General features: G+C 45.4%; 1 protein-coding gene across 3 annotated transcripts in view; it reads right to left on the bottom strand.

The window, feature by feature from the left end:
* Window positions 1-2,283: 2,283 nt before the first annotated feature.
* The window catches only part of LOC138567222 (alpha-2,8-sialyltransferase 8E-like), a 240,291-nt gene continuing 226,341 nt past the window's right edge, over window positions 2,284-16,233 (bottom strand). For all 3 annotated transcript variants that reach the window (XM_069645211.1, XM_069645219.1, XM_069645227.1), the window contains exons 6-7: window positions 4,851-4,937; window positions 2,284-3,399 (exon numbers count right to left, since the gene is read on the bottom strand). In XM_069645211.1, coding sequence (XP_069501312.1) covers window positions 2,937-3,399; window positions 4,851-4,937 — 550 coding nt within the window. In that variant the 3' untranslated portion in view covers window positions 2,284-2,936. The remainder of the gene's footprint in view (window positions 3,400-4,850; window positions 4,938-16,233) is intronic.

Here is a 16,233-nt window from a genome sequence, read left to right as displayed (position 1 = left end):
TAAAATCTTATCCTATGCAGATGACATGTTAGTCCTATTGTCAAACCCGGAAAAATGTGGATCATTACTAAAACAGATGTTTGAGGAAGTAGGTATGCTATCTGGTCATAATGTAAACTGAGACAAGACTGAGATTTTCCCGTTGTCAAAAAACTGTAACAGAAACATCGTACAATTGTGGAACTGTAAATGGTCCCCTGATAGTGTTAAATATCTTGGTATACACATCATAGGTGATTTGAAGAAAATTGTTCAATAAAACATTGATAAGATTATGAATACAATTATTTACTCTATAAGAAGATGGGAAAGATTTAATCTATCACTATGGGCAAAAAATCAATGCCATTAAGATGGTTTTATTGCCAAAAGTATTATATATTATCCAGTCAATTCCGTTATTAATTAGCAAAAAGTTAATATTGCAGACTGATAAAGTTTTCCAATTTTTTTTATGGGGTTTGGGTAAAAGACCTCGAATTCCAAGATATATATTGATGCAGAAGGTTGAAGAGGATGGATTTGGCTATCCAGATTTGCAAAAATACTCCAAGGTATTCCTACTTAATAGGGGCTCTTATTATTTCAAAAATGATGATTTTAAAAGGTACACTTGGTTGCGCATGGAAAGAGATACTTGCAGTCTGTACCATTTAAAAAACCTCTATACTATGGGGAACATGTCAGCCAATAGATTGAAGTTAAAACCAATAATGGGAACTAGACAAGTTTTTTGGATGTGGTTTGGAGAGAATAAACGGAAGTATGGATTCAGTGAGGATGCTTCACTTTGGTATAATGAGGAACTACAGCTCAACAATAGATGCCTCAATTGGCACAGTTGGGTCAAGAAGGGTATTTGGACTCGGGGTGATATACTAGATGGTGATCGTCTTGTCATTTGAAGAACTACAGAGAAAATATGATTTGAGTGGAAAAGGAAGAAGATACATTGATTTAATCTCATTAATTAACCTCAGGAAAAGTATGGTCAATGATTCCTTGGGGGTTAAACCTGAACTGTGTCAATTACTTATGGGACAGGAATATAATGTACATACATGAACTTTATGCAATTGGAAAACAAACATGTTGGAGCATGGGGAAAACTAAGAGCTGCATGGTCAGTGGATATGAATATTGACTTTATGGATAAAGATTGGAAAGGTATACTTAGGGTGAGTGCCAATGTGGGAGTAGACTTAAATTAGCGTTTGATCAGACAGAAAATAATAGGCAGGGAATACTGGACACCGGTTAAAATGTATACATTGAAAATGCAAACAGATGATTTATGGTGGGGGTGTGGAAATGAAAGGTGTTCCTTTTACACCTTCTTTGGAGCTGTCCAAGAGTTCAAAGTTTCTGGAATGAGGTGATTGATAGAGTTGAACTAATTTTAAATATAGTTTTACAGAGATCAGCGGTGAATGTAATCTTACTAATGCATCGGGATAGATCCAAGCACTCTATAAAATACAACAATTGGATAGATAAGCTTATGTTAATGGAAATGAGACTGATCCTTCGGGTCTGGAAAACTAGGAAGAAGCCTTCAGTGGAGGACTGGTTAGTACAATTGCAAACTTTATCTCATTATGAAAAACTCTCATTCAAGGCAAAAGAAAAAGAGGAAGAATACCTTTCGATATGTGGACCATACAATGCCTTATATAATGAATAAACAAGATGTGGATAATAATGAGGAGTGGGCTACTGTCCCTTTTTTTCTCTTTCCCTTTCTTTCTTCTCTCTTTCTACTCCTTCTCCTTTTTTATCTTCTTTGCTGGTGATTTAGTTTAGTGTTTGTCTGTGTGTAGTCCTGTATTTGTGTCTGTGTCCTAAAAATAAACTGTTTTTATATCTTTTGGTATGTTTTTCTACTGCTTGCATGAATTGAAAGTTGCTTAGTATGTCTAGGGGGGTGAATATGATTGCAATGTTTACTTATTATTATTATATAATTAACAAAATGCTGTTGAACTGGTCATTTATGGCTTTGCTAAACACCCCTGTATTATACTGTGATGAATGATATTTGTTGACATACTAATAAATAGATGTTTAAAAAAATAATAAACACTTTCCTCTTAACAGCTTGCGGATTACCAATCAATGCATCCATATTAGAGCCTGCGTCAGACAATGTTGCCAGACAGGCTCTTTCCCACTTAATAAGAATGCCATCATTTTTTTTAAAGCCAGTGCATCATTTCGAATAGGAAATAGCGTGGTGCTGTCTGCAACCAAGAATTTACAATAAAAACCCAATGATTTCCAGTGTACTCTAACCCTTATTTTTTTAATGTATTAATTCTATTTGCATTTTTAAAGGGCTCATCAGCCCTTGGGCATCGTGGCGCTGTTACAGGATACTTGCTTCGACGAACAACAGTTAATGTACATATTACATACAGTTCACAGCAGTTTACAGAGTGTGTTCATACTCATACAAAGGTGAGATGCATTGCAAAGACAGCCACATTCGGTTTTCACATTTTAAAGAAGGGTGCAAGTGTGGGGACAGTGGCTAGTGGAAGAGTTGAGTTTTCAGAGCCGTGCGGAACACTGTGTGTGAGGTCGCTTTTCTGAGTGCTGGTGGTAGTGCGATCCAGTTTTTTGGAGGTAGGACTGCAAAGCTTGCGCCTCCTACTTTGGCTCTTTTAAAGGTCTTACGAAGGTCACAACAAACCCAGTTCATACCCGATGAATTGGATAAATAATATATTGAATTGGACCGTCATAATCGTACATCTATTTTAAGACCAATCACATGCATTATTTAGAGGACGCAACTAGAGACCATTTCAGAGGGCTTTTCTTTCAATAAAGTTATACAGACATGTCGACATAATGTGAACCTTAGTGACCTACAAAGTCGGTTCTTCCTCAAGCCCACAAAGTGAGAGCCACAAAGTCAATAGCAGAAGCAGACGTCAGGAGCACTGGCCTACTTGCAGCTTCAGTGCCCCCTGCGCATGCATCTGAGAATAGATTAAGAATTCCTTGGGCATGGCGTGCACTTGGATGTTGGGCGCCATCTTGTCATAATAGTGGTAACCAATAGTTCTGCCCTCCAGGTTGGAGTAGAAAGGCCAGAAGCCATAGAGGGTGATGCTGTCGCAGAGTTCCATGGCTGCACTGACCAACATGATCCCCGATGACAGCCTTTTCACGTACAGCCCTTTGGACCTCCAGTATTTTGCTAGGTTCTCCAGGTACACTGGGTGGAAGGACAACATTCGTGAGCCCAGCCCAAAGTCGTCGAGAGTGTACTGCACCTTGAAGGCCACCTGGGTGCTACGCGTGTGGGAGAATGCAGCCATCAGAATCAGGGCACCTTGGTATTCCCTCAGCGTGTTTCCAAAGGCTTTCCTTCTCTGGTTTAAACTTTGAAACCTAAAAGTGAGATACAGAAAACAAACAAGCATGTCATTATTATTTTAAGGTTACCTATAAAACTCTTGCTGCAGTCTTGGGTGTTTCATTTGTGGCTTCTGTGCTGGCATGACAAAACACATGACACAAGTAATGTCTTAACTTTATTTTACAGAAGTTAGGCATTGGTTGAGAGAAATGCCTGTAGAGATGTACAGCGTAGGAGAGTGTTTGTATGTTGCAGCCAGCTTAACAAAAGATGTCGCCCAGGACAAACTATAAAATGCCAAAATTATCAATTCTATCCACGGAAACAAAGGTAATTTCTCTTTTCTTCAACAGCGTATCCTGAAAAGCAGGGGATAGGGATAAACACCTATGAGTTTAGGGGTTCTATTGACAAGACAAATGGAACTTCTGTCAGAACAGGGATCTGCAACCCTTGGCTCACCAGTTGTTTTGGACTACAACTCCCATCAGTTTTAGCCAGCATACTCAAAGGAGAAGGAACAAGGGAGTCCTAGTCGCAAGAATCTGGAGAGCTAGCAGATCCCGGTCTTAGAACAATCTATATAAAAAGGGGTTGGTTTTTGTTGGACTATAAAGTGTTGGGTTTTCCTTCATGGTAGAGATACTGGTAGCCTTCAGCATCCCTACTCTCAATGTAGTCTCATTCATATAGAGCCCTGCATGCTATCTTATCAGGTTCACAGTCACAAGATTATAGCGCCCAGCCACTTCTTGATTCACAAAACGCTGTCCCAAAGCCATAGTGCTTTGCCGCTTTGTGTGCAACTCACAGCCAAGGTGCTATAATGGTCTTCTTTCAATAGGCAGTAAAAAGGATTGCATCCTTGTTTGGCTATGAGACCAACTCCATGAGGTTTAAGGATGTATACTGGTTAACTGTTATGTAACCTTCTCGCATGAGGGTCTAGTCTTCTCATGCCCTTAAGTTGATCCTTATCGGTCCTGTAATGATTATCCCTTTGGTGAAGCTCACCTACGAGCGGAGAACAGGAATAGCTGCAATCCATGCGTCCCCCTGCCCCATGTTGGAACTTGGAACCGGCCTCCGCAGAGGGCTGCAGGCAGAAGTAGTTGAGAAAATGGAAGGTGGCATTCTAAACTGCCAGCTCATACTGTATGACGCCCCGCGATATCTTGGCATGAAGTGGCCCTGTATCATTATATAACATTGCAAAAACATTAACACTGCATGTTGCATCGTGAGCGGCCTCTGTCAAAAGTATATCACTCATGGAATGTTTTAGAGTCAGTGTGAGTTCTAGTTTAGAAAATCAAAGCAGAACTGGTAAGGAATCTGGGTGTGCTTTGATCCTATGCCAAATACCTCTGAAAAAGGGAGGATCTGTATCCTTTTTTGGTACTCCATTGAAATGGAGTTCTTTGGGAAATGTGTGAATTGGAGGGAGACCCTTGGGGCACAGGTTGTGAAGGGCGTACTTTACCTGTTTATCATGATGCTTGGGTTCGCAGTGACCAGATCAACCCTCCTCCCTGCGTCTCTTGTATAATTGAGAGGTGGCAAGTTGAATCTGTGAGAAGAGACAGAGGAAATACGAATGAGAAATTCCAATCTTCGACAGAGCCCTATGAAAAGGACTCTTAGCGGCCATCATCAACCAATAAGCACAATGGGGGCAATTTTATTCTGACATCGTAGTTGCAGGAACGGGACCACTTACTTTCTTCTGTGCAAAAGGGCTCTTCTGTGCAATTGTCAACTTTTTCACCACATAGTTGTGAATGAAAGATTAAACCAAAAAGTGCAATTACCTTCATGCTTTACTTTTGAACTGCGGGATTGCAAACGTGTAAACGACTCGCTCAGTTAATGATTGCAGAGGCTTTTTACAACGGGTTCCTATTAAATCTGACTACATCAACTAGGTGGTAAAATCAGGCAGATTCCCTAGGAATCCACTGATTCTCCATCAATTAACAGGCAGTACTGAAGCAGCAGGGGGGCGTGTCACATCGCTCTCCAACTCCAGCTGCCAAATGTAAGAAAATCCTGTTGACACAAAAAATGGGCTGTACAAGTTTACCACCACTGTTTCTGTTCCACGTTCCCAGAACATGACTTCCACTGGTTTTTCGTTTCTATGTGACTTACACATTTTAAACGCCAACAAGAAGACCGATTTTCTTCAGCCGATTTTGTGTTGCCTTTAAAATGCAGAAATATGAGATTCTGATCACCCCCCACCTTCCGGGGAGGCGATCCCGCTACCACTCTCTCCGGCTGGATTTATTGAAAATCCGAGGGTGCTCCCCTCCCCCATCCCATCTTTCATCACCCCCACCTTCTTCCCAGCCCAACATGTTCCTCCTCCTCTCTAGCATATTCTCGCAAACACAGTTACCCTCTCGACCCTCCCTTCCCCACCACAAATATGCCTCCTCCTCTCCTGCAGAGAACGGATGCATGCACACACCCACACCGTAAACACTCTTACCTTACTCCCACACCTTCCCTTTTCTGCCCATGCCTGCAGCCCCTGCGCACCCCTGTGCGGCAGGATCAAGACAGTCTGATTTAGAAAAACCGCTCTGCGCAGTCTGTTCAATGAATAGAAAAAGACATGTTCATTCCATACATTTTTTTCTGGCTTTATCTGCACAGGGGGTCCTTCTTACCTTCACAAGAGCCTGGAAACTAGTGTGAAACCCCCTTCCCATTTCTGTTATGGCCAGATCCTGACCCAACCTTGCCCCATTTTCTGTACCAATCCACCAAACCGTTTGCTACATTTCTGTCCAACCCCATTTTGTTAATTAGTTTCCTGCCAGGACCTCATCCGCCCTCTCTTCCCTGATGTCCGCACCCATACGGCTCTCATGCGACCTGATTTCCTGCCATTTTCGATAACCCTTTTTATCCGTTTTTTGTAAAACTCTACATATCACATACATATTGCAAACTTCACATATGTGGTTCTTGTATCACTCCCCTGACCATTCCCTCCCTCATCAGAACATTTTCAGTAAACTAAATCTTGAGATGTAGTTCTCTCTCACTCTTCTATCTGCCTTCCATTGATCTGGGGAATTCTATTCAGAATTTCATTAAATCCTTTTGCCAGGTGTGAGTGATTCCATTGAGACCACCATAAATTGAAAAAAGGGTCCAAAGTCTCGTTAAAGCTTCTCCATTGCTATAACCTCCTAGACTTTTTTCAACCTATTACCATCACTATAGCGTGACACGACCAGCATGTGTCTGCTGCACCCCCCCGCCTGCACACTCCTCTGCTCAGCTGGTGCTGCCACGACTTCCCGTCTCAGGATCACATTGCAGAACCCTACCAGCCTAGCTGCTAGTCGCCTTTGCTCTCCTCTGCTACCTTACCCTAGCACTATCTGCTCTGGCAGAGAGACTACCTCACGCACTACTGCCCTTCCAGTGGATTACCTTGGCAACGTGTAACATCTTGCTCCTACAGTAAGCCTGGCTGCCCCTCAAACTGCCTACTTACTCCTGGCCTGCCCCCAGCTCTCGCCCTCATCTGGAACCATGCGCACAATAGCATAGTCCCCAGTAAGGCCACACAAGGCTGTCAGCCGTCGCCTACCCCTAATTATATCTGTCCTCCACTCATCATCGACATTGCCCACCTCACCGGTAGTGAGGCACAACATACCGGGGCCCTAACTAATATCCATGACGCCGCCCCCACTACCAACCACCTCCTACCGCCCTTTCCGTTCCTACCAACCTTAGAATGGATAGGTGCATACCCACACTAGCCATTCCCCACATGGACCATGTAGTAGTTCTGCAATTGCCCCGACGGTGCCAGTCCCACTCTTGAGAACAGTGCATACTACTCCATGCCAGGTCACCAGCCAAGGCACTCCCTCCAACTCCCAATATATATGTGCCAACCCACTTGCGCAGCCAACCATCTCTCCCACTCTGACAGCCTCGCCTATCTATTCCAGCCATACCCCAGGCTGTGTTACTCCTGACACCCCCCCCCCAGCACATTTGTCACAATACCTCTACAGCCTTTCAACAACACTCGGATCCCATATCACTCAGCTCCCAGCTTGGGCAAACACTGCCGACACAGACTTCGATCTAGAACCTGCCCCAACTACAAGGATATACCTCAGCCTGAACCTACAGTGCCTGAGTCCCGGTACACATCTCACAACGCCCTCCGCCACAACCACCATACAATCAACAGACTCCCACAAATACGTGTTGATTAATGTCAGGTCGCTAGGCGCCCATGCTGTGCAAATCCACTACCTCATTGTGGATTCACACCTAGACATTTTAGCCACTACAGAATCTTAGCTTCACAGCGCTTCTGCTCTACTTTGCTCCATGGTCTTTCCACCCAACTACATCTTCCATAGAGCCGACTGCACTGATGTGCCAGGTTGGGGAGTTGCCCTCATTTCTAAGGCCTCACTACAAATCAGGACCGCCCCCCCTACCCTGGGGTACGAAATGCAACTCCTGAAGGCAACCACAGACACCCAAACCACAATCAATATTCTTCTCATATATGGATAACTCAATGGTCCCAGTCACCCCGATCTCGACATTCTGCTTTTGATCGCGCCATTCATGAAACCCGTTACTAAATGCATTATATTAGGTGATATCAACCTTGGTTTCAATGACGCCTCTGACCCTAAATCAATGGCACTGTCAGCAGCTCTCAGGGACATGTGCTTCACCCAACTTCTCTTCCCTCACCCATTCCAAGGGGCGCATTCTAGACTGGATTCTCGAGGCTAACGTCCACATCAACATTGATGCCATTGATCCAGTACCCTGGACCGACCGTTATTTACTATTCCCCTCATGAAACTCAACAAACTCTTGCCCACGCCACTGAGCCCCATTTTAGTCCGCAACACTGAAAAGCTAGAGCACGAGGACCTAAAACCATCCCTCCTTACGGCCTTTAGCTCCTTTGCACCCACTCCTGCCCATTCAGCCCACAACCTAGCCACCCAAATCCACGAGTGCCTGCTCCAGGCCCTGGATATACACACCATTCTCAGATACAGATGCCTAAACCTCACAAGGCCAATAACTCCTGGTTCTCTGAGGATCTGGTCCACCTACGCAGGGAAAAGAGATCCCCCAAACACCTGTGTAAAGAAAGCCTCTGCCAAGAGCTGTCAGGCCCTCGCCACATTGGCCCGTAACCATAAGAAAGCAGTCTTTACCTGCAAATCTAACTACTATAATGACCAAATTGCTGATGCCAGTTCCAATAGTAAGGAACTATTCTCAATCCTACGGGAATTAGAAACACCCATTCCTCTCGTTGCCAACACATGCACTGAGAAGGAATGATGTACCACAATTCAAGATGCCCTGTCCCACAAAATCGAGCCTCTTCTATCTAAAATCAATGCCAAAAAGGGTCTGATCACCAACAAATCTAAGGTGCTCGACCCAGCTATCCCCACCACAGTGGGGCTCGCTCCTTGAATATCTCTCCTTTTACATTTAGCCAAGTTACACCTGAACAAGTAGGGATATCAATGAATAGATTGAAAAAGAAATGTTTGAGGGAGACAAAACAGTCATTTGAACATTTCTGGTAACTTGCAACCTCCCGCCCCCACCCTCTTACTTACCTGTTGGCGGGACACCACCTTGTGTGCCGCCAACTCCTGCATCCCTCTGCGATGCCGGTTCCCTTCACTTATGTGCACTGGAACTGGTGCAGCAGGGTCCTCTTTTTCTTCAAACTTTGTTTAAGCAGGAGCGTGGGATACCCCCACATTCTGCGATGGCATTATAGTGAACAAGGGTGCGGGGGACACCACTGTATCCCCCGCTCCCCATAACACTGAATGGACATTTATTCAAAATTTTCAAACAAATCTCCCATTCTTTTTTATCCCCGAATATTTATATGGATTCCAAACAAGAAGCAGATACCATTAGAACCCTTAAAGCGTCAAACTGTAAAGGAGACGCTTTACCTGCCCATATCATGAAGTTGTGCGCTCTCGCCTATCATCTCTGACTTCGCAAATGCCTCCCTCATGACTAGCACTGTGCCCTCCACAATCAAATCTGCCTGGGTCACCCTGCCTACTAAATAAATCTTCGCTGGACCCCTCCATTCCGACCAACTACCACCCCCTCACAACTGTCCCCTTCTTACTAAAAATCCTGGACTGCTTAGCCTACACTGAAGTCCAGCAATTCCTTGAAACCAACCTACTGCTCGGTAAAAGACAATCTGGTTCCCGCCGTAAGTACAGTACAGAAACCGCCTTACTAGACTTAAAAATTCAAATGGACTCCATCCAGTACACTGGCAACCTAGCGATCCATTCTCTAATCTCTCTGCGGCCTTTGATTTGGTCGATCACAACATCCTGTGCCAACACCTCTGCCAGCACTTCAATTTCTCACCAGAAGCTACGTCATGGATCAAGTCCTTCCACAGTGGTTGCACCACACGGGTGTTCATAGGGGAATCAGCTGCAGATGCTATCCCAGCTCCACTTGGTGTTCCACAAGGACTGCCCACTCTCTATACTACCTATACTAAACACCTCTTTGACCTCCTAGACTCTAGAGGTATCATCTATACTAACTTTGCGGATGATACCCAGATTATCATCCCATTCTCTGGCGATTATAACACTGACACCATCAAAATGAATGCTATTTATAGCACTACCCAAAACTGGATGGCCACTTACAACCTATGTCTAAACGATGAAAAAACAGAACTCCTCGTCATCGGTCCCCCATATCGGATCAGACACCTTGACTCTACTTTTTCATCTTTCTGCAATGACGGCACCTCCATCCCGGTGTCGAAGCAAGTAAAAATCTTGAGGGTTTACCTCAAAGCAGATCTTACTATGGGCCTCATCACGAATTGGGCAGCATCACCGTCAGGATACCGCCCTGGCTAATAGCGTTACCGCCTGGCGCTATTAGCGCCGGATCAAGGGTTGAGCGGTAATGGGTATTCCCCATTACGTCCTTTGGACCCAATGGGGCATTTTCAGCGCAATTAGCATGCGCTAATAGCACCGTGTTAATTGCGCCCAAAAATGGGTGTTAAGTTGGCGCATTTACCCCCAGCTTAGAGCTGGGGATAAATGCTGCCAGACTCGTGAGTGGGCGGACCTTTAAATGCGGCAGTAATAGCGTTTAAGGGTACCGCCCAACTCGTGATGAGGCCCTATGTCTGGACAAATAAATGCTCTTGCCTCTTCCACTGCCTACACTTCTAGATTAATTTCCTTGATTAGACAACTCCTCTCTCCTAGCAACTGTATCGCTTTCGCTCGAGCCCTTACCCCTCCAACCGTGATTACCGCAACATCCTACTCATGAGCACATCCAAAGCCAACATGTCCAAACTGCAGCTACTACAAAACAAAGCACTTTGTGCGGTCCTTGGCCTCAAACGGTCTGACCACATTTCTGGTGCCAGATGAGAAGCCGGCTGGCTCCACGTTAAAGCCCTTGTAGAATTTAAAACACTTTCCATCACACATCACTGTGTCCACAAGATGGCCTCCCATCTCTAATAACTGCATCAGCCAATACTCACCTGCACACAATCTCAGATCTAATTCAAGCATCCGTTTACCCTTCGCTTCAAGAGAAAAAGGGCAGGCGGAGTTAGCTTCTGTGTAACAGCGCCCACTCTCTGGCACATTTGTCACGAGAAATCATTCCCTACCTTTCAAAAAAGTACCAAGAATTGGCTGTTCGACAAATACCAGTAACAACCAGGCCATACTATGTATTTCTGCTGTTATGACCGTCCTGCACCTGTCTTTTGCACTATTATGATGTACTAACGCTGCGATACCCATGGTCTGGGCAACCCATGGTTGTCAAAAATGTAAAAATAATGAAATAAAATAAGTTTCATGATTTCCTGTTCCCTCCATCCCCACGTTCACTAATTTCCATTCCCACTACATCCCCACATTTTCTGTCCTTCCCTGCCTCCAGCTTCCTTAAATACTTGTCTCACTTTACATGTAAAATCCCTAATTTAATGTCCTAGCTACAAACACCATTATCAATTTTCTGACGTACAAAGCCCAGATTTCCTATCTCACCGCTACTTGACATTCCTCTATTTCGTGTCTTCGGCCACTGCGGATTCCAGTGTCTGCTGTCCAACACTTCCACCAAGTTCTCCAATTTCCTGTTCAGTGCCACCTTGTGTGTTGATCGCCACTGCTATGTATGGTATTAATTTAGAGTTTCCGATATAACACCCCTGGGTACACTAAACACGACCTACTTGGTGCAGCCTTTCAAGTCCCTTCTGAAAAATTCTTCAAAACCATCCATAGTATAAAATAAAACACCTTAATATTTACAACCACGGCGACTTTACGGAAAGTCAAAAAGAGGAAATGTTAGCGTCCCGTTAGCCTGCAAGGTGAAAAAGAGGGGGGGGCGTACCTTAGTGGTGACCCCAGATGCCAGTACCCTCTCGTTCTCTACACTGGCTCACATAAGCTCCTCCCCCTCCTGCAATAGAAGGAAAGAGAGGGTTGTCACAAAATCCCCTTTATCGAGGGAGCAAAACGTAACTGAGCCTCTTTAACAGCCTAAGCGTTGTTCGGTATACACACGTCACAGGATCCGGCGGGAGGTGAGTGGGGTTGACGGTCAGGGTTCTTCATGGACCCTGCAAGTGCCTTGTCCATGCGGACAGGCCTCGTGAGCCTCGACCTCCCTCGCCCAGTTTCGATTTCCCAACCCAGCACCATCATCTTTTCCATGCACGGCAGACTCCCGCGTTTGCCAGGACCACACTTGCTCCGTCAACATAGATTGTCGGCTTGGTTTCACCCGCCCATTTGGCTATGTGGCCATCAGCACAATGGGAGTGCTTCAGGGTGTAGCAGGCCCAGAGCACATGGTTCCCCTTATGATTCTTGGGTTAAGGAGACAGAATTCAAATAGGCGATTGTGTGTTCTTTTTCAGAAGCTTCGACCGGGAGCAGGGCAGGCATAACAGATTTGCTGTTACCGCATAATTTGCGGTCTTGCGTGTACATTTTTGTAATTCACTGCCTGCTTTGAGATCAGAAGGAAAAAAGGTATTGGTGCGGTAGGGAGCTGACAAAGCAAACAGCCGGGCGCTTAGCAGATGCCACAGCCCACGTAGGGGGGCACTAGAGGGGCAGCTGGTATAGCAGGCCGCTCCCCTGGACCCCTGCGTCCGGCTCACCTCCCCCATCCTGAGGGGGACTGAAGAGGTGCGCGCCTCCAGGGTCCAGCAGTACCAGCATAAAAACCGAAGGTAAAATGTCAAGTTGTTGCATTAGGAATTTTAGGTCTTTTTTTTTTTTTTTTTATTTGTGTATATTCAAAATAATTTTACAAAAAGAACCGAAGCAGTAAATTGCACGATAACTAGCCAGGGTGGGACCCTGTGGCTGTTGTCATTTTCATCGTGTGTTCCAATATTTTCACAGTTGCCAGGAGCCAGGTTATTCCGTCTCCGCTGATCAGTCTATTCCACCAGGTATCGTCGTCCCACCCTCGATCGTCCACTATTAGATGATTCAGGTAAGCCCATCTCAGGTTCTGGTTTTTCGGCCATGACAGAAGCAAATGTCTGATGGATTCGGTTTTATTTTCACATAAGCGACAGGCGCTCGTATCAGATAAACCTCTGATCTTGCGAATTTCGTTTGTGGCCACCAAGTTCATCCTTATCCTTAGAAGAGCATTCCGTGCCCCCCGGTTGGGGAATTTTTGAAGGTACTTCATTGGTTCATTGAGCTTACGGAATGTTGGAGGCAAGTGCTGGAGAAGTTTGTTGTTTGAGGCGGACTCCTGAGTTTGAATCCAGTCAAGCTCTTTCAATTTTTTGAACACTCTAGTTGGATGTGAGGTGAGGTCGGTTTCCGAGCAAGCGACTGAGTTGAGTAAAGCCGAGTTTGCTTCTTTCCATACTACCAGCATTTGCACCTTGCCAGAATTTATCTCCTTGTTTAGGAGACCAAAAATATCATCACTCCCATCCATGATGCATTTTCGGTACAGCCTCAGGGAACTAATGTCAACTATTGTCTTTAAAGACACTAGGCTCAATTCTCTCCGATAGCAGCTATGGACGTTGATTTTGGAAGGGACAAGACCCCTTTCCAGAACACACTTTCAAGTTTTTGCCAGATTTTACTTGGAATCAGAGGCATGGCTTCGGCTCCGTAAGTGATGGAGGGGATGACTTTCTTTCTGTAGAATTCGATCACAGGGATACAAGAGAATTTACCGAATTTTGTGTCAATCGCCTTTCCTTGAGATGTCAACTTCTTTATTCTGAATTGAAGGTTGGCCTGCATTGAACTTTCGTGTTTGGTGCTGTCCATCACGACTCCAAGGTATTTGTATACTGTGACTTTCTCAATCACATATTCTTCCAGATACCATTTAAAGTTTTCTGCGTTTTTTTTCTGGCCGGACTCCAGGGACATGATTTTAGTTTTTTCTTTGTTTATTTTTAGGTTGTTCTCAGACATGTAACGCAGGAGGTTTGATATTTGCCTCTGGAGGCCAATCTGGGTCTGGTCGAGTAGGATGAGGTCATCAGCATACAATAGGTGGCTTATTTTTGCTGTGGCCAGAGATGGCGGAAAAGCCCTTGACGGATCTTCTGAGATGCCATAATCACCAATATAGGCAAGAAACAGTGCTGGAGCTAGGGGGCAACCTTGTTTCACCCCTCGACCCGTCTGGATTTCAGATGACAAATTGCCCAGTTGTGACAATCGGACCCTGAGGGTGGTTTCTGAGTGGAGAGCCTTGATTGGTTGCAGAATCTCCTGGGGGCACCCCCAGCCTTCGAGTTTGTACCAGAGGCGCTGCCTGTCAACCAAGTCAAAGGCTTGGGAGAGGTCGACAAAGGTCACAAAGATCCTTGGTTTGCCCTCCAAGACCTTGCTTTTCAGTACGCTGATGGTGAGTATATTTGCCGCTGTTCCCACATTTCTTTTAAATCCCGTTTGGAACCTGTCATTGCAGGGGGCCGACTTTGACCAGGCATCGAATCTTTTCAAAAGAAGGCTCCCATAGACTTTCCCAATGCAGTCCAAGAGGGCTATAGGGCGGTAATTTAGTGGATCGGTGATGTCGCCTTTCTTGTAAATTGGAACGATAACCGCCCTCGTCCACGATGGAGGGAGCGATTTCTGGGCCGCACACTGCGCGAAGATAGATAGGATAAATGGTGCCCATTCGTCTACATTTTTTTTCAAGTCTATGTTTGAGATTCCATCCGGACCTGTCGCTCTGGAGTTCTTCAGCTTTTTAATTTGATCTCTGATTTCCGCCAGGTCGTCCAATTTCAGCGAGTTTTCGTTTTTCGATTTCGAATCAGGCAAGCCTGTAGTGGGTGGGGCTTGAAAAAGGGACGAGAAGTGGCTGATCCATTTTGCTTCCGCCGTGGCGTTGATGGTCGTGTTGTTTAGAGAAGGTGTTAAAGTTTTTAGCAGAGACCAGAAATCTTTTGCTTTGTTTCCGCAGATTGCTTTTAGTATGGATTCAGCGTCCTGCTGGTACAAGTTGTGGCGATGGTTTTTTGCCCAATTTTTGTAGGCCTTTATTTCTGACTTTAGTTGGTCTTGATTTTGTGGAAGGGTCCCAAGCATCCGTTTCAGCCTGCGCAGTTTGCGTCTCTTTGCTACCAGTGTTGAATCAAAAGAATGTCTCGGAACAGTAAGTGAAGGGGCCAACGTTTTTGATTTGGCCCTGTATTGTAGTAGAAGAGGTACGTAGTCCAATAAATCTTTTCCGCCAGAACGTAGCCCCAACGCATATTTTGCAGACAGATCTAAGACTGATTTCGTTGTCAGGTTCAAGCGATTGCCTCGTGAATTTGAGTCAACCCCTACCACATACGGTGCCGGTGGGTTAAAATGGGATTGCAGAGACATGGTGAGCTGTTTATGATCGCTCGCTTTGGATTTGCGAACCTCGAAGTCTTTTACCTTTGAAAGAAGGTAGCGCGAGGCAAAAATATAGTCAATAGTGGCGTGGTGAGCACCTTGCTCCCAAGTGGGAGGACGGTCAGCGTTGGGGAAAACTGAGTCCAAATTTTCCATTTTTCTTGATGCCATCAATGTTGACCACAGGCTCCCTCTTTTTGCGGCGGGATTCGAAGAAGAAGATTTGCCCAACTTTGTGCAGTGGTCAGAGCAGTGGGCGTTCAGGTCGCCGCAAATGATGATCGAAGGGACCTGGTTGGAAGCTTGAATTTCATCTACTAGATTTTCCATCATCGCTAAGTATGACTGTTGGTTTATGGCTGCTGGGTTCCAGTAGGTGTTAATAATTGCGGTTTGAGAGGGCCCGCAATTTGGTTGATCCGCCCAGTCAAGTAATACTGCCAGAATTGAAAGGTTGGATAGGAGAGTGGCCTTGATCTTCAGACCCCTCCCCTGCCGGTAGGCGATGAGAAGACCCGATGTCGGGCGGCCCACTAGTCCTTTTTTAGCTGGTGCCAAAATGACGTCGTAGCCATCCATAGCAGACGATTTCTCGAGCCAGGTCTCTTGTAGGCAGATGATATCAAAAACAGCCAGGTTTGCGTCGCCCGGCATTGTTAGGTGCGAAAGACCACAGGTGTTCCAAGAGCAGAGACGAAGGGGGGGTGGGGTTGGGTCGGCAGTCGAAGTGGCCGAAAGCCCTCTTGGCCGACCTGCGCATTGCTATTTTTTCTTGAGTGTGAGAGCCTTTGGGAGCCAGGCCCACAAACTCTGAAGTTTGTCTTTTGACTGGTTGATGCTGTCCGACAGGTCTTTATTAGCTAAACAGTGGGCGGCGTTGCTTGGAACAGTGGAAGTGTCGGG

Source organism: Ambystoma mexicanum, chromosome 1p (genome assembly GCF_040938575.1).
Source record: "Ambystoma mexicanum isolate Mex_15411 chromosome 1p, UKY_AmexF1_1, whole genome shotgun sequence".
Taxonomy (NCBI): domain Eukaryota; kingdom Metazoa; phylum Chordata; class Amphibia; order Caudata; family Ambystomatidae; genus Ambystoma; species Ambystoma mexicanum.
The sequence above is the reverse complement of the archived record's forward strand: the minus strand, read 5'-3'. Positions and strand labels throughout refer to the sequence as shown.